Here is an 18615-nt window from a genome sequence, read left to right as displayed (position 1 = left end):
CGGAATTTCTTTTTCCGACATTAGAAATAAATTAGAAATAAACGTTACACCGACACCGAATATTCTGTATCCCGAGGCGTTTGACGCCGACAAAATGAAAACAAAGAAGCATAAAAAGCACAAATCTGAGCGACATGAAGGTATGTGACAGGCATTTACCGTGACAAAAACACATTTTCATATTTTTTGTTCCATTGATTCAGATATACTGTTCACAGATGGAATTTATTTATACAAGCAGGCAAGCATAATTAGCTGGCTCTACTCAGGTACTCGGCGTCGGATACTGATGCCAAATAAAATTATATAATTTTGAAATAAGCTTTTAATTTAATTAAACGGCTGGTATAGGCCATTGGTCACTGTAGTATTTCATGGTCACTATTGCCTCTTTTGCAATTATAATTGATGATAGGTATTTAAAAAGTAAACAAACATGCAAAATAATCATAATTTGTGAAAAAAAAGTAAAAAGTAGCTTTATGGTTCATCATATACATTTTGTACAGAGGATGGGATAGGACCTTTATCAGGACTCCGGGATTGGGTGTTTTTAAGCTCAGGATTTCATATTTTTAAGCCCCGGATATCGGGATCAGGACTCCTCCGACCCTCCCTCTATACAGGTATAGTGGTAAAATGAGTCGTTTAATTCAAAAATATAATATGAATACCTGTGAATGGGGAAGAAGTGTGTATTATTTTTTAATGTTTGAATCATTGAAGGTTCATCATAATGAATGACAAATATGGCCATATTTACATCTAAAAAATTACTCTGTGTACAAACTGACCTTTCCAGTTGGAAAAGTTTTAATGCCTGACATACATGTACACCAGATATATAAAAGTTAAATGAAGACTGTGTTTGTCTAAGTTGTATGTTTTGATTAGAGTGATAGCAAAAAACCAACCTAGAATCCCCCTTATAACATGTATAACATGTACATGTATAAGATCTATTAAATGAGAGTCAACATCTTCCTAGGTTTATATCTTTAATGATAAGGATGACAGCTGATACCTGAAATGTATATATACACATTACATTAGTAAGGGACGACATCAAAAGATCTATGTAGGATAAAAAAAAACTTAAATCAAATAGTTTGGGGGGGGGGGGGGGGGCCAACATTGCTGCAAGTTTTGTTAATCCAAAATCGATTTTACATATATTAATATTACTATTGGTCAATCAATTTTCCCCAAATTAAGTTAAGAAGGGGGGTGTGGGGGTCAGTGAAAAAACTATGTGAATTAAGTTTTTTATCCTACATTGAACTTTTGATGTCGTCCTAAATTATTAGTTATCTATGTTTATAGATATGGTATTTATAACATATTTGAGACTTGCATTACTTTAATTTTTTTTCAGAAGAGAGATCTGAAAAAGAACCCTTAAGACTGGTACTGAAGGTTGGGGAATCTCTTAGTGCACACAGTCCTCATCATGAGAGTAAGAAACATAAACACAAAAAGAAAAAGAAGAAGAAATCTAAAGATCACCACAGACATGACGAGGTAACATCATTATTAGTACTGTTTGTTATTATTTACTGGGTTAGTACTGACATGATATAGATAAGTCATAAAGGTAAATTTATTTTTGTCTCAACTGTGACAATCAAAAGATCGTAAATGATAATTAAAAAAAAAAACATGACAAAAGACTAGAAAATCTAAACTGGTTTATCAATTTCAGTCACAGACTAAAACTATAATCAAGTGAAGGATGTTGGACAATGTTTCTATCGCTTTGTTTCATTTTTTTTTATGTTTTGCCTACAATATTATAAATGGGGCAATACATCTGTTTAGTTTGCCTCAACCAATTGTTATGAAACTTACGCACAATGCTTTTCACCACAAAACACAGATCAAGTATGAATTTGGGTAGCATCTCTTCTATCATTTTACAGTTAATCCCCCTTTTCAAATGGAAAAAAGCTGCATTTTCATTCCTGTTCTCTAACTTTAGTTTGCCTTTACCAAATGTTATGAAACTTTTATACAGTTCTCATTACCTCATAGCACAGATCAAGTACAAATTTGGATAGTGTAACTTCTAAGGTTCTTGAGTTATATCCCTTTTTAACGTTATATGGGCATTAACTATAATCCATGGACACATTCTTCATTTATTCTATAAACAAGAGGCTTGTTTAATTCTCCATTGTAACCTAATAAAACTGAAGTCATGCTGATGTTATAATGATAAACTTTTCTTATTTAGGAGAGACCACCCAAGCATCATTACCATCCACCTCCTGTTGAGACAGAGGAGGAGATGGAGGTGTCCCAAGAGGAGGAGGAGCAGCCACCATTATCACAGAAGCCATCAGAAGATGTAGAATCAGAAGATACTGAACATGATGATACAGATGTTGTTAATGTCCAGACACCACAGAGACCACAAAGACCACAGGAAACCATCACTCCAACAAGACCTAGAGGGGACGCTGAACGGGGAGTGTTAAAAATCTGTTTGAAATATATACAGAATAAAATGCAAGCGTAAGTATTTCAACGATATCATTATTTTCCTTTGTTTTTATCTCTTAAGAATAATATTTGTCCTACTAAATTCTGAAATTATATTAAAATACTTTGAAGAGATAAAAGATAACTGGATTTTTTTCCAATTTAAAGGCCCATATCAACACATTTGTAATTTTTCTAGTTAGTTCCATTGCCTTCTACTAATACAAATTTATAATATTTATGGGATAATTTATTTTCAGGAAGGATGTGAATGGATTTTTTGCCTACCCTGTAAATGATATGATTGCACCTGGATATTCCATGATCATAGCCAATCCAATGGACTTTAGTACCATGATGGTCAAAATAGACAACAATGAATATGAAAGTGTGCTGGAGTATAGGGTAGGCATTCAAAGTATTAATTAGTCAATTATCTTATACAGTTTGGGTTCTTTTCATTGTTAAAGGCAGTATGAGGGATTATAATGGTTTACATCCACTTCATTTGAACTCTGTTGGATAGTTTAAGTTATATCATTGGAAATCATACCACATCCCCTTATTCTTGTATATTTTCCAGACCATATGAATATTTGGACCGTACACGTACGGTCTGGACCGTATACGTATACTCATACGGTCCTACCGTACGCGAACGGTCGGACCGTATGAGTATACACGTACAGCCCAGCTGACCAGACATGTTTTGGGGTTATATGGGTTCAATTTTTGACAAACATTTATCAAAATCTTTATTTTTAGTTATACAAATTGTTATTATTACAATTAGATGGATGAAGTGAATTAGTGAACATTAAATATTTGTAATTGTATATATCTGAAGTCTATTTTATTACTGGTCTGGCCAAAGGTGACACTTGCTACGACAAGGAACAAAGGAACATCATATTTTTTTTTACATTGACATATTTTGTTAATGCATTTTTATATGGCAATTGCATATGAATATTTTTTTAAAGTCCTAAATATTCTATAACAATTGTCCCGAAAATATTGTTTACTTCCGATAACTTCAATTTCAATGAGCATACACGGCTGCAATTAATGAATTACTGACATGTTAAATACAGAAGATTAACAGATTAAATAAGCGTGATTTTTTTAATAGTTAAAATATTAAGTTTTTATTTCAATTACTATTGAACTTTTTATATTAGTTATGTTGATTTGTTATATACATTTGTATCTATTTAACTTGACCAACTTCTAAATATAAGTCAGACCGTACGCGTATTTTGAAAAAGTATGCGTACTGTCCAAATCCTCATACGGTCTGGAACATATATATTATAGATATAGTTCTTAAGCCAAAATTTGTTGAAATAAAAAATAGCTATTTATTTTGTGAATACATTTTATTTTACAGAGACATTAAGAAATTCACCACAATCAATGTAATTATGTATTGTTGAATTACAGGAATAGTTAATTGATTTATCAATTTTTTACAGAAAGACTATTTATTGATGTGCAATAATGCTATGACATACAACAGACCAGAGACTATTTATAACAAGGAGGCCAAACGTTTGTTCCAAATTGGTATGAAAACACTGAGTAAGGTAAGTATACACCATAACAAAATGGACTGAATAAAACTGTACACAGATATTTACAAGAGCTCACAGTTAGGTACAGTGTACTTGAAAATCCCTTTACCATAGTCATGATAGTAGGTGATACTAAACATTGTAATAATTAAGCTCATTTCAATGTCTTTTTTGCAGTTAAAAAAAGTCCTACACAAATAAAATCCAAATGAGAGAATGAGAGGAAAGTATGTGCAACACTTTTATTCTTTTATTCTTTTAAAATGTTTAAAAGATATAATTCTTCTGTTAAAGTACACTTAGGAAATATTAATTGTATACACAATTTTATCCCTATTCTGGGTTTAAAAAGTAATCTGATATTAGAAATAGATTTGACATTAGATTTCAATTATAAAACTATATGTTCTGGCATTTATTAAAGTAAATGTTAACTTTTTGAAGTTGTTTTCAAGGGAGATAATTCATTTGTATTTACATGCAAAACAGTAAAACTATAACTTGAAACTTTGATACTTACATGTAAGCTCAATATTTATGGTATTTATCTTACTCATATGTAAAATTCAAATAAGTTTGATTAATTGAAAGTGTCCATGAGCTTATACAATGTACAAATTATTGATACATAAACTTTATAACATACATGTGTATTTCAATAGGAGAAACTTCTTGTTATGAAGAGAACCCTTCCATTCATGGCCAGTTTGCGTTACGAAGAGTTAGGTATAGATGAGCCAGATGATGAGACTAAAGCTGTGATGGAAGCCATTGTAGAGGAAGAAAAGGAACACAAACAAAGAGCTAAAGATAGAGAAGAGTAAACATTTGACTTTCTACATCTTATACAAGTATTCCCCTTGCAAAACTTTAAGACATATACAAACAATAGGTCCTTTTTTGTTTCATATAATAGAATACAGAAATTATTGCATGCATTTCATATTGTGATTTTTTCCAATTAGACAAAAATATGATTATTATTTTTGCGTGATACTGAGAAAAGTCCTGCTTTGATTAAACAATTCTCAGAATTTGACTTTGTGATGGATTTTGTGATTGATAACATATTTGGTACATTTAAATTTAGAGGATTTTTTTTTCTCAATCAACAACATTTCTTTTAGAACTAACTGTGTTCCTCTTTGTGTCAATTTGCTCTTTAACTCATTTAAGACAGACTTCATAAAAAACTTCTCTGGATGAATGAAAAGAAGCTAGCATTATCCTTAAACTTTATACTGTAAAAAGCACTTTTATTTGTGGGAAACCCATTTTTCGTGGTTTTCGTTGATGACTTTATCCACGAATTTAAATGTCCAATGAAATAAATTAACCGATGTCCAAATCAACACATGGACTTCTGATATGATCAAGAGAATGTATTGAATATCGCCAAATCTGAGAAAACTATACTAGTAGTCACAGGGCAAATGCACTATGAACTACAACTGCAGACAGGAGAATATATATCTAATCTTTAGAAACCTAAACTGTACAACTTTTGATCTTTTTATTTTCATAAAAAATATTTGTGATCGATGAAAGTCAGTTAATAGAATATTCCTTGCATTTACTATATCCTTAATATAAGGTTTCTGCTTTCAAAGAAGCTATTATTCCGTGGATAATAATTTGAAATTAATAACCTTTCATATATATAGTCGCCGTCACGTAAAATTGGCACCATGATATTTGTCAAAATTTTCTAAAATATCGACCGCGTTTACTCCAGATTATGTTTTTCAATAAGCGGGATAAAAATCCAATCCAAAGATATACTACTGTCCTACCTTTTATTGTTTTTGCACTGTATAATCCTGACCTTCACTAAATCCAGGATTATTTTGTATGGTGGAATCCGACATTGTTATTACCGGAAGTGTTGCCGTGGAGTCCACGTGCTCTCAATTTTCTTGTGTCTCTCGGAGCTGTGCGTCATCTCTATGTAAAAAGCGCGGGAAATCGTATCATCAATGACAATGATATTACCTGGAGAGTAACGAATGTTATGTAGTAAGGGATCCTCATAGAAACCAAGATGGCGGTTTTACAATGAAAACAATCTTGAAAAATGTGAAGGTCAGGATTATACAGTGCAAACACAATAAAAGGTAGGACAGTAGTATATATTTGGATTGGATTTTTATCCCGCTAATTGAAAAACATGATCTCGAGTAAACGCGGTCGATATTTTAGAAAATTTTGACAAATATCATGGTGCCAATTTTACGTGACGGCGACTAAAGTATACATATCTTTTGTAGAATTGGTAGATTTGAAGCTGTACCAGATATAATGAGTGCCTCAGAAATATTGGCTCAGGCTCAGAACGCTGCCAAAGATGCTGCTGATCTGTTAAAATACAGAGAATCTAAATCAAGGGTCAGTAAATAGATAAAATCAATAGAATAGGTTGTAATGTAAGGAAGATCTAGACTGATCAAACGTTTTTTTCTTAGAAGCACATTTTTTTAAAAGAACAAAGTTCATCAAATTTCAGTAATGGAGATTGGTGAAAAACAAGTGAAAGTACCGTTAGTTTGTATGAAAATGTCTATAATAAAAAACAACAACAAAGAAGTAGATTAATGGAAGGCCAGTATTGGTCTAATAGTCAAAGAATATGTTAGGGATCTTGATCTTTCTTAACTCATTCCTTTAAACATGCAATCTTGTTATAATTGTTTTTACAAATTCTACCATTTCAGTTTGGATTTCTTCGTAAGAAAGATGATGGCACTACATCTATGGTATTGCTGAACCCTGATAATGATGGAATTGGTAGGTTTGATTATAATTTATAGGACTTACAAAAAAAACCAGTATGTATTGAAATAAAAAAAAAAGAAAGATTTTTCCATCAATTGTTTAATTTGCTCTATTCTTGATAGTTGATATTCATTAAGGTGCAAAAATAATTCTTTTAAACTAAGATTTTTTTTTTTTTACAGAATAGATATTGGGACAGGGGTTGGGGGTCCTGATCCTGAAATCCTGGGCTTGAAAAAATAAGGTCCCAAATTCAAAGAAAATTAAAACTGGACATCTAGAAATTTACAAAAAAGAATGTCTGGATCCTGAAAGGTTTAATTGTGATCTATTTCCTAGTGAGTAAGAATGAATGTGATTAGCATTGGTTTAGTTGAGTGATTTTTGATTTGTGACCTATTTTGTAGTGAGTAAGAATGAACGTGTGATTAGTATTGGTTCATTGATTGGGAAGTTAGGACAAGGTGGAGGATCCTTGGCAGGATACAAAGAAGACAAAAGAAACAGAGTCACTACAGGTATGATATTTAATTGTAGTTTCTTTTATATTTCAGAGTTAAGTATGACGTTCATTATCACTGAAACTAATACATATTTTTGTTTATAGACCAGCTGAAGCATGCCTCCAGGTGTGGGATTTTTTCGCTGAATTGAAGACCCATTTGTGGCCTTAGTCTATTTTCTGCTCTTTGTTTGAGTTGTTGTCTCTTTAACACATTCCCCATTTCCATTCTCAATTTTATGTACTTCATTATGCTTAGAAACATAGATTCATGTTGTTCCTTTTTCTCTGTACACACTAGTACCAATTTTCCAAAACGGTCATTTGGTTCTAGATAGTTCTTTAAAAAAGTTAACTAATGAATTATTATATCAATTTCAGTCTTTCAGTCAACTTTCAGACTAATCATAGCATTTAATTCAGTATATCATACTGTTTAGAAAAAAGAGCTTGCATACAATTAAGTCTGTTCAGTAGTTGTTTTAACCTGTACATATTAACAACATACTGAGATACTGAATTGGCTGCACAGTCTATTAATCTTAAAATGTTCTAAAAAATGAAACTGACTACTAATTTATTGTTCAGGCTTTACAGAAGTTATTAAGATCAAAATGATCATTTAAGACTAGAATTAATTTGCAAGTGTATCTACTAATTGTTGATTACTTAAAATTTAACCTGAGGCATGCACATTTATAGAAATAATTACTGCATCGTTGTTACAAATGAGTTTCTGGATGTGCTAATATAAAAACTTCCAGCCCTATATTACTCAATTGCAAGGTTTCTATTTTTTCAGGACAATATTTGAATTATGGACCGTTTGGTACCTATGCTCCTCAGTATGACTCAACATTTGCTAACATGACAAAGGAAGAAACAGACATACTACTATCAACATATGGAGACGAGACAGGAGTAGGGTATGCCAAGAGGTAATATTCAATAGATTATATTTTACCTGAAAATTTTTTCCTTATTAAACAAAAGATCAAAATACTCTGGATTTAATTTATTTTTGTGGATTGATGAAAAATATGAGCATATTCATGGATATTTGATTAAGCAAAAATTGCATACTAGCCTTTATAAAATTTTGTCTTTGTTTCAATTTGTGGGTAACCTTTTCCCATAATATCTATAAAATCGGTATCATACAAAGAACAATGAATTCACAGTAAATTGTGCATAAGCTTTTAATTGAAAATTTGACAATTAACATGTAATTGTTAACCTACAGTTAGTCCAATATCATTTGCAAAACCATTAAAAAAAACTAAGAATATCCACTAATAGGTCAAATGTATATCTGGGTTTTTGTCTTTATTTTGCTTTTCCTTAAACCTGATTTGACTACTATCTGTCGAATCAGCTGTAACATGAAGATACCCAAAGTACACCTTTTTAAACAGTTTTTTTTCGCCTTCTTTTATTTGAGAAAAGGACTTAAATTTCCATTCTGTGTTTTGGTTTGTGAATGTATTTTTAGTTTCTATATACAGAACCACAAATTAAAATTGAATCCATTTTGAATCATAGAAAAATGGAATTCAACCAGCCTATAATCATCCAACAATTCATGTAGATTTGGCAATATAGAATAAAGTTATTTTTACCTTAATAACATCTATTCACTTTACTCGCTTTGATAGTAAGGTTTTACCCTGACAACATCATCTTTACGCAGGAAATTAGTGTAAGTGATAGATACTAAAAGGACATAAAAACTCATGCGTCCAAAATAAACTGACACCAGCACATGTACAGCAAAAAAGAAAAGGATTGAAAGATTAACAACAAAACTAAAGACTGAGCAAAACAAACCCCACCAAAATGAGGTCTAATTAAGTACACTTGTCTAAGATGAATACCAAATATCAACTGATATGGATGTTGGGAGTCTTTCAGTCTCATTTGATACAATTATTTCATGCTTCATTAACCCTATGTTTTTCAGTGTAATGAGTTTTGTTGAGAGTGGTGGTGACTATGCGATAGCTATGGTAGATAATTTATTGGATATCCTGACCAAAGGAGAACATGCTAAAACCAAGATATTGCAACAGGTCTGGGACATTATAAATGTTATACATTTTTTAAAAGCAGTATTTCAATAGGAGCACATTTTAAGACATGTTTTGCCTAACAGTAGAAAATATTAAAAAAGAAGTGCCACAATTGGTTTATTGATTGTTGCTTGTATGAAGTACAAATTGCCATGACCAAAAAAGAATACTGATTGCTGAATGTAAAATTATACGAGACCATATATACAGTATAAAGTCAAGATGAGAAAAGGAGATGTACTATGATTACCAGTACAAATATCCACCACAGTCCAAATCATAAGGATGTTAACAACTTTACGGACAATATAAAATCCTACAGTATCCATAACACTGCAGAATATGCCATTACTTTAAAATGTTAAAGGGCAATTTGAGCTATGTTCATATAGACTCGATCTTGATGAAGTATAATGAAATGGTTTTTTTTCTTACAGAAAATGAAAGATGGAGGAGGTACTACTGATGAAAAATCAGCAAATATAGACTTTGATTCTCTTAGAGGCCTTAGTGATCTTGGAGTAGATATGTCATTTCTAGATAATATGGGTATGTACATTCCTTAAAAACCATGACAGGTCATATTACAAAATATAAACATGGTTTACCCTATATTAAACTATGACCAGCCATTTTACAAATGTAATAAATATGAAACACCCTGTATTAAACCATGACAGCTCATTAAACAAAAATAAATTGATGTGAAACTGAATTATAGTTTAATTTTATGTACTTATTTCAAATAACAGAAAAATCAATGAAGAAAGAGAAAGATCCAGTTCAAGAAAAGCTTGATCAGACAGCTACTTTAATAAATGACCTTCAACAAACTCAGAGTGAACGACTTAGTCAGAACTTACCACCACACATAACTCAAGTTCCTGGTCCGTCAGAAAAAGAAATACAGTTAGGTAAGTCGACTTAGTCTGGAATTACCACCACACATTACTCAAGTACCTGGTCCGTCAGAAAAAGAAATTCAGTTAGGTAAGTTGACTAAGCCAGAACTAACCAGGACTCATTACTCAAGTACCTGGTCCATCAGAAAAAGAAATACAGTTAGGTAAGTTGACTAAGTTAGGACTAGCTAGGACTCATTCATCCATATTCTGGTCCATCAGAAAAAGAAATACAGTTAGATAAGTTGACTTAGTTAGGACTAGCTAGGACTCATTCATCCATATTCTGGTCCATTAGAAAAAAATACAGTTAGGTAAGTTGACTTAGTTAGGACTAGCTAGGACTCATTCATCCATATTCTGGTCCATCAGAAAAAGAAATACAGTTAGGTAAGTTGACTTAGATAGGACTAGCTAGGACTCATTCATCCGTATTCTGGTCCATTAGAAAAAAATACAGTTAGGTAAGTTGACTTAGTTAGGACTAGCCTTGACTCATTCATCCATATTCTGGTCCATCAGAAAAAGAAATACAGTTAGGTAAGTTGACTTAGTTAGGACTAGCTAGGACTCATTCATCCATATTCTGGTCCATCAGAAAAAGAAATACAGTTAGGTAAGTTGACTTAGATAGGACTAGCTAGGACTCATTCATCCGTATTCTGGTCCATTAGAAAAAAATACAGTTAGGTAAGTTGACTTAGTTAGGACTAGCCTTGACTCATTCATCCATATTCTGGTCCATCAGAAAAAGAAATACAGTTAGGTAAGTTGACTTAGTTAGGACTAGCTAGGACTCATTCATCCATATTCTGGTCCATCAGAAAAGGAAATACAGTTAGGTAAGTTGACTTAGTTAGGACTAGCTAGGACTCATTCATCCATATTCTGGTCCATTAGAAAAAAATACAGTTAGGTAAGTTGACTTAGTCAGAAGTTACCAGTGTTCATTACTCAAGTACCAGCTCCCTCAGAAAAAAAGAAGTAAAGTTGGTTAACTTGACTCAGTCAGGAATTACCAGGATTCATCACTCAAGTATATGGTCCTTCAAAAAAAGACTAGATTGGTCTATTTAGTCAGAGTTTACCACAATACATAAATCAAGTACTTGTCCTTTATAAAATATACAACCTATAATTTCACTTGGTCAAAGTAAGATAAATGGATTTGTAGAGTACATTTTTTGGGGGTAATATTACTATGGATTGAGTTGTTTTCATAATAATAATAGAAAAATGATAGTGTCATTGATAACTATTTTGATCTGAAAGTCACTGATGAGTCTTTTGTAGACAAGACACATGTCTGTTGTATTGAATTATAATTCTGGTACCTTTGACAACTATTGTACTTGGTTTCTTGGTTTTGCCAGAGCTGAAACTGAATCGTATTATTCTAGATATAGATCCTACCAGTTAACATATGATTTTTGTTTATTTTTATAGCGCAAAAGGTGACAAAAGAACTGAAAGAGCTGGCAAGAGAGGTAAGTGATCATTAAGGTACAAGTTATTTGGTCATACAGGGAATTCCTGTCCATTTTTTTTTAGGGGTACTTCAAGAGGTTTCTTTGTATATCAGAGTTCTAGAAAGTTTTTATACCAATTTTTGTTACTCGTAAATCATAATTTTTTCAAGCAAATCAATTTGGTATGATTTGATTATCTCTTTCTTTTTCAAAAATATAAAGGATCAAGGGCCATCATTGAAATTTTGAATGGACATTTTGAATGAAACAATCATCCATGTAAATGGGAATTTTTATGCCCCAGCGTAAGCAAACAGGGGCATGTAGTGTTACTATCCGTCTTTCCTTGGACCAATAGTTGAAGACAGAGTTCAAATTCTATTTTGCCATTTTAGAGATTATGCCCCTTTATAACTTAGAAAATTGGTTTTTTTTTGTCATCTTACTTCATTTTTTTGGTCCTATTACTTAATTTTTTGTCCATATTTTATGAAACTCATACACAATGCTAAGAAACAAAACATGCAGGCAAAGTTAGAATTTGGGCAGTGAGTCAAATACCATTCTAGATTAATTTTTAACTTGGCAAATTGTCAAACTTGAGTGGGGCATTCAAGTCATCAGACATATACTTCTTTTATTTCATAAGTATTTTCTTCATGGAAACTTCAAGGGATATGGCGAAAGATTTTGTAATACTCTTACAGTTTCTGAAGCTAAAGAGAATTTTTTCTATGAGATATGTGATATGGTGTATAATGTTGCATCCAGTGTATCCCTCTATTCAAATTTGTCTTGCCATGATACAGCCTTTTTGTGCAGAGACCACGTGACGCAACCACCAATCAATCATATTCACATTTGGAAATATGCCTTTAGTTTTAGACTATGAACCTTATTGTTTTAGTGATTTGAGTATTTTAAGAAGAAAAAAAGTAAAACTGGAAGCAAACTTGCAAGACCCAATATGTTTAAATGTTGGGATTTTACTTTGCATTTACAGGTGCCTTCATTATAATACATTGTATGAGGGAATGGTGTCAAATAAATATTTTCAAGTTTACAATTTTTTGTCAAGCCTGCAACTTTTGTTGCAGAAAGCTCGACATAGGGATAATGATCCAGAGCCTACGGCGGCGGCAGTGTTAACTTACTTCTTAACAGCTTTATATTGTAGAAGGTAGAAGACATGGATGCTTCATACTTTGTACTTCATACAGATGTCTCATGTTACGAACTTTCCGTCAGTCACATGTCCAATGTCCTTGACCTCATTTTCATGGTTCATAGACTCGTTGAAAAAAAAGTTCAGATTTTTTGGAATGTTAAATTCTCTCTTATAATAAGTAATTGAATAACTATATTTGGTATGTGAATACCTTGCAAGGTCCTCATGCCCATCAGACAGTTTTCACTTGACCTCGACCTCAATTCATGGATCAGTGAACAAGGTTAAGTTTTGGTGGTCAAGTGCATATCTCAGATTCTATAAGCAATAGGTCTAGTATATTCGGTGTATGGAAGGACTGTAAGGTGTACATGTCCAACTGGCAGGTGTCATCTGACCTTGACCTCATTTTCATGGTTCATTGGTTTTAGTTAAGTTTTTGTGTTTTGGTTTGTTTTTCTTATACTATATGCAATAGGTGTTCTAGGTCTTCTTTTATGCATTAGGTCAACTATATATTTGGTGTATGGAAATATTTTATGATCTATATGTCTGTTACGCAGATTTTATTTGACCTTGACCTCATTTTCACGGCTTATTGCTCAGTGTGAAGTTTTTGTGTTTTGGTCTGTTTTTTCTGACTTTATAAGAAATAAGTCAACTATATTTGTTGTATTAAAGAATTGTTAGCTGTACATGTCAAGCTAGCATGGTTCATCTGACCTTGACCTCATTTTCATGGTTCATTGATCAATGTTTTGTTTTCTTGGTTAATGTTGAGTTTATGTGACAGTTGTAATAAAGCTTTATATTTGGTCTATCAACATAATATCTATGATTAGTAAAGAAGGCGAGACATTTCAGTGTGTGCACTCTTGTTATAAAATCCACTAGCAATCTTTTGAATCATTGAATCAATCCCATTTACATTCTCACATATAAAGATGTTGTATTTATTCTGTTTTACAGGCACAGCCAGCTAATATTTCTAGTGTTCAAGGACTACGTACTGCAATGGGTGTAGGTTATGACCCCTCTGAATCACAACAAATATTCACATCTAGTTCATCACAGCCATCAAATCAAATAATTCAACCAACCCAACTATCATCAGAAATAAAGACCAGTCAACCATCTATTTCATCACAAGCCTCGACCAATCAGACGATAGAGTTACTACAGTCCAGCAACTACTCAACAAACATACCAAACATAATTTCACAACATGTCACTACACCAACTTATCAACAAACCAACCCATTGGCTGTTCTCCAACAACAGTCACCGGTTACAATTATCCAACAACCATCAATTATGCTGCAACAACAGCCATCTTCACTTGTCCACCAACAACAGCAGTCACAAGTATTACAGTCAACAGCAGTATCCTACCAGACAGCCACTTTAACAGCTTCATCATCAGTCCCTTTCAGTCAAGCAACTGGTACCACATATAATCAGCCTATTACTGTAGGAGAAGTACCAGTTGTTGGACAGGAAGTGCAAAATGCTCCTGAAGGTTTGACAACTATAAATGATGATGACTCTGATATTGAAATGGACATTAGTGAATTCTTACAGTTTCCAAGTAATTAAAACGTTTGAAAGATGTTTGTTTATTGTAATAAATGTATTTTATAACAGAATTTTTTATTTAATTTTGTTTTGTTAAAATCACGAGTATGAACAAAGATCAGAATTAGTGATTCATTCTTTGTTTTCTCTTTGTTTTAATACTTTTATGGGAATGACAGAATGTGTTCATTATAAAACACCAAGTTAAGAATATTGCATTTTGTAACCAACAAACCATTTACATAAAACGAAGCATAGAAACAAAGGAGTAGGTCAGGTAAGACCCCTTTTTGGCCCCAAAATATAACAGTTTTACAAAATTGTTAAAATGTAAACTTTTAGTTATTTATTGGACAGTTAAATGCTTCTGCTACATAAATATGGGCGTTTTTTGACAATACAATGCACATATTTCGGGTTGTACCACTATTAAGTCATGCTAAATTGCTGAAATCTTCAAAATTCTGTCATTTTAGTTAAATTTTAGACGGTTTCCGTGTAAAACGAAAGTGGCCGCATTCGTGTTCATCCTTAATATTGAAATGTAAGTTGTGTTTTATGATAATACATAACATATATAAAGATTGTGGATGAACACGGATGCGGCCACTTTCATTTTTGACAAAAACCATCCGAAAAGTGACGTTTTTTGGCATATTTGAGAGATTTTTCATATTTGACCTTGAATCGGATCGTTTTTTAATCACTTAATTAGTTAAAAACTTTCCCAAAAACTAATTGAATCAAGTGAAATAGACACTTAAGTGTTTAAAAAGTGGTCAAAATCTTTCGTTAGATGAAACTGAAATTTGAGGCCAAAATGAGTCCTTACCGGACCTACTCCTTTCATAATATGTTCCATGATTTGTCAACTTTTTCCTTCATACGCTCTGCCAATTTGATTAAAAACTGATTTCAAAAATACAGAAAAAACAATGCCTTGTGGCATAGTTGGGCCAACTCTAGGAGATTTTTAACTCATCATAGACATGCACCAGGCGATGACTTGCGGCATTGTCTGGATGAAAGGATACACCTAATCGCTATTTATTCCATTCCAGATTAGTTCTAAAATTACACAACTTTTTCATCCAGTTGAAGCTATCTGTGACCCTGTTGAAACAATTCACCATGCATGATACTTTTTAATGAGACCTGTTTAAACTACCGTAAATACTTCAAACAAAATATTTTTTTACTTCAATTTTAATTTCGAAAAAAAGTGGATCATACTATATCAAAGTTTCTTGATGGTCACTTTCTAAAGTTTTTCCTCCCTCAGCTCACTGCTGATGACCTCCATTTTCGGCCCGCATGATCTAAACAGGAAGTTGTATACATGACTGTTTTTCCAGGAATGGACTAAATAGCGATAAGGTGTTTTTAGATTAACCACTGGATAGACTAATACATGGGCATATCCATATTTTTACCCCAATTGGTCATGAAGAGTTATTGTCTTTCCTTGCCTTTAACAGCAATTTTTCCTGATTTTTATCTCTGAACAAACCAAGCTGTCTTGATTGTAATTTGTGAATTATATTACAATCCATCAATCCATTTGTTGTCTTGATTGTAATTTGTGAATAAAGCCACAGTCTATCAACCCTTAAGCTGTCCCAATTGTAATTTGTGAATTATATTACTGTCCATCAATCCTTTAGTTGTCTAGATTGTAATTTGTGAATTATATAACAATCTATCAATTCTTTAGTTGTGTTGATGGTTATTTGTGAATTATATTAAAGTCCACCAATCCTTGAGCTGTCTAGATTGTAATTTGTGAATTATATTACAGTCTATCAATCCATAAGCTGTCTTGATTGTAATTTGTGAATTATATTACAGTCCATCAATCCATAAGCTGTCTAGATTGTAATTTGTGAAATATATTACAGTCTATCAATCAACATGGTTGAAGGTTGATCCTTAAGCTGTCTTGATTGTAATTTGTGAATTATATTACAGTCCATCAATCCATAAGCTGTCTAGATTGTAATTTGTGAATTATATTACTGTCCATCAATCCATAAGCTGTCTTGATTGTAATTTGTGAATTATATTACAGTCCATCAATCCATAAGCTGTCTTGATTGTAATTTGTGAATTATATTACAGTCCATCAATCCATAAGCTGTCTTGATTGTTATTTGTGAATTATATTACAGTCCATCAATCCATAAGCTGTCTTGATTGTAATTTGTGAATTATATTACAGTCCATCAATCCATAAGCTGTCTTGATTGTAATTTGTGAATTATATTACAGTCCATCAATCCATAAGCTGTCTTGATTGTAATTTGTGAATTATATTACAGTCCATCAATCCATAAGCTGTCTTGATTGTAATTTGTGAAATATATTACAGTCCATCAATCCATAAGCTGTCTTGATTGTAATTTGTGAAATATATTACAGTCTATCAATCAACATGGTTGAAGGTTGATCCTTAAGCTGTCTTGATTGTAATTTGTGAATTATATTACAGTCCATCAATCCATAAGCTGTCTTGATTGTAATTTGTGAATTATATTACAGTCCATCAATCCATAAGCTGTCTAGATTGTAATTTGTGAATTATATTACATGAAATTGAGAATGGAAATGGGGAATGTATCAAAGAGACAACAACCCGACCATAGAAAAAACAACAGCAGTAGGTCACGTACAGGTCTTCAATGTAATGAGAAATTCCCACACACAGAGGTGTCCTTCAGCTGGCCCCTAAACAAATACATACTAGTTCAGTGACAATGAACGCCATACTAATTTCCAAATTTGTAAACGAGAAACTAAAATAAAAATAATACAAGACTAACAAAGACCAGAGGCTCCTGACTTGGGAAATGTGGCGGGTTTAAACATGTTTATGAGATCTCAACCCTCCCCATATACCTCTAGCCAATGTAGAAAAGTAAACGCAAAACTATACGTACATTTAAAATTCAATTCAAGAGAAGTCCGAGTCTGATGTCAGAAGATGTAACCAAATAAAATAAACAAAAATACAATTATACATAAATAAAAACAGACTGCTAGCAGTTTACTGACATGCCAGCTCCAGACTTCAATTAAACTGATTGAAAGAATATGATGAAATATGAATATCAGGCACAATCCTTCCCGTTAGGGGTTTAGTATCATACCATCATAACATATTTGAGAAGAACATAACTCGTGTCATGCCAACAACTGGTTTTTGAATAAATGTGTTTAGTTCCGATGCAAAGACCCTGTAAGTGAATCAATATTAACTAAAAATTATGCAACCTTTAATGACCTGACAACAGTATCGTAACTATATCCCTTCTTAATAAGTCTATTTAAAGGTTTTGTTAGTTTCTGGGGTGAATACTGACATTTTTGTGCTTTATAAAGAATATTTCCATAAAAAATTGGATGTGAAATACCTAAATGTATAAGAAGTCTGCATGTTGAGCTATATTTACGAATGATGTCCTTATACCGATGATAAAATTTAGTAAATGTTCTGACTAATTTGTGATATCGAAAACCCTGGTGTAATAATTTTTCAGTAATACATAAATTTCTCTCGTTAAAATCTAAAACATGGTTACATACACGAGCGAATCGTACAAGTTGAGATATATAAACTCTGTAGGATGGTGACAAGGGAGCGTCACCATCTATAAATGGATAATTAACGATAGGAAATAAAAAATCATATCTTTTATCATAAATTTTAGTATTAAGGCAGCAACCATTTGATTTTCTGGGGGGGCTATGGTTTTTTTTGGAGAAAAAAATAATTTGTTTTGAATTCCCCCCCCCCCCCCCCCCCCCAGAAAATCAAATGGTTGCTGCCTAAGCTTTCCGTTAGTGATATAGATATCAAGACCGTGGAAAGGGCAGTGTTCATTGTTAGTATTAGCTTTATTTAAAGTAAGTTCAACAGGATAAATTTCTTTAGTATACATACTGAAGCCGTCATTATTGAAAGCCAAAATGTCATCCAAATATCTAAAAGTATTATTGAATTTGTTTATCAGATGTTGTTTCGATGGGTCTTTGCTGATTTTTGTCATAAATTGTAACTCATAGCAATACAAAAAACAGGTCCGCAATAAGTGGTGTACAGTTAG

At 32.4% G+C, this 18615-nt stretch overlaps 1 protein-coding gene across 1 annotated transcript; it reads left to right on the top strand.

Annotated features, from left to right (window-relative positions):
• Nucleotides 1-14583, top strand: LOC134720632 (bromodomain-containing protein 7-like). Its single transcript, XM_063582995.1, has 15 exons — nucleotides 1-140; nucleotides 1376-1521; nucleotides 2234-2514; nucleotides 2742-2886; nucleotides 3957-4067; nucleotides 4718-4875; nucleotides 6323-6440; nucleotides 6767-6839; nucleotides 7235-7345; nucleotides 8132-8267; nucleotides 9290-9398; nucleotides 9836-9947; nucleotides 10151-10312; nucleotides 11747-11787; nucleotides 13907-14583. Exons 1-15 carry the CDS (start codon nucleotides 95-97, stop codon nucleotides 14531-14533), a joined length of 2376 nt encoding a protein of 791 aa, XP_063439065.1. The 5' UTR covers nucleotides 1-94; the 3' UTR covers nucleotides 14534-14583.
• The last annotated feature ends 4032 nt before the right edge of the window (nucleotides 14584-18615 follow it).

This window comes from Mytilus trossulus, chromosome 6 (genome assembly GCF_036588685.1).
Source record: "Mytilus trossulus isolate FHL-02 chromosome 6, PNRI_Mtr1.1.1.hap1, whole genome shotgun sequence".
Classification (NCBI taxonomy): domain Eukaryota; kingdom Metazoa; phylum Mollusca; class Bivalvia; order Mytilida; family Mytilidae; genus Mytilus; species Mytilus trossulus.
This window is presented reverse-complemented; position numbering and strand designations above follow the sequence as displayed.

Coding starts and splice junctions, on each gene's coding strand:
- LOC134720632 (XM_063582995.1), top strand. CDS start 95: ATGAAAACAAAGAAGCATAAAAAGCACAAATCTGAGCGACATGAAG. Junction 4,068..4,717: donor GTATGAAAACACTGAGTAAG/GTAAGTATACAC, acceptor GTATTTCAATAG/GAGAAACTTCTTGTTATGAA. Junction 7,346..8,131: donor AAGAAACAGAGTCACTACAG/GTATGATATTTA, acceptor CTATTTTTTCAG/GACAATATTTGAATTATGGA.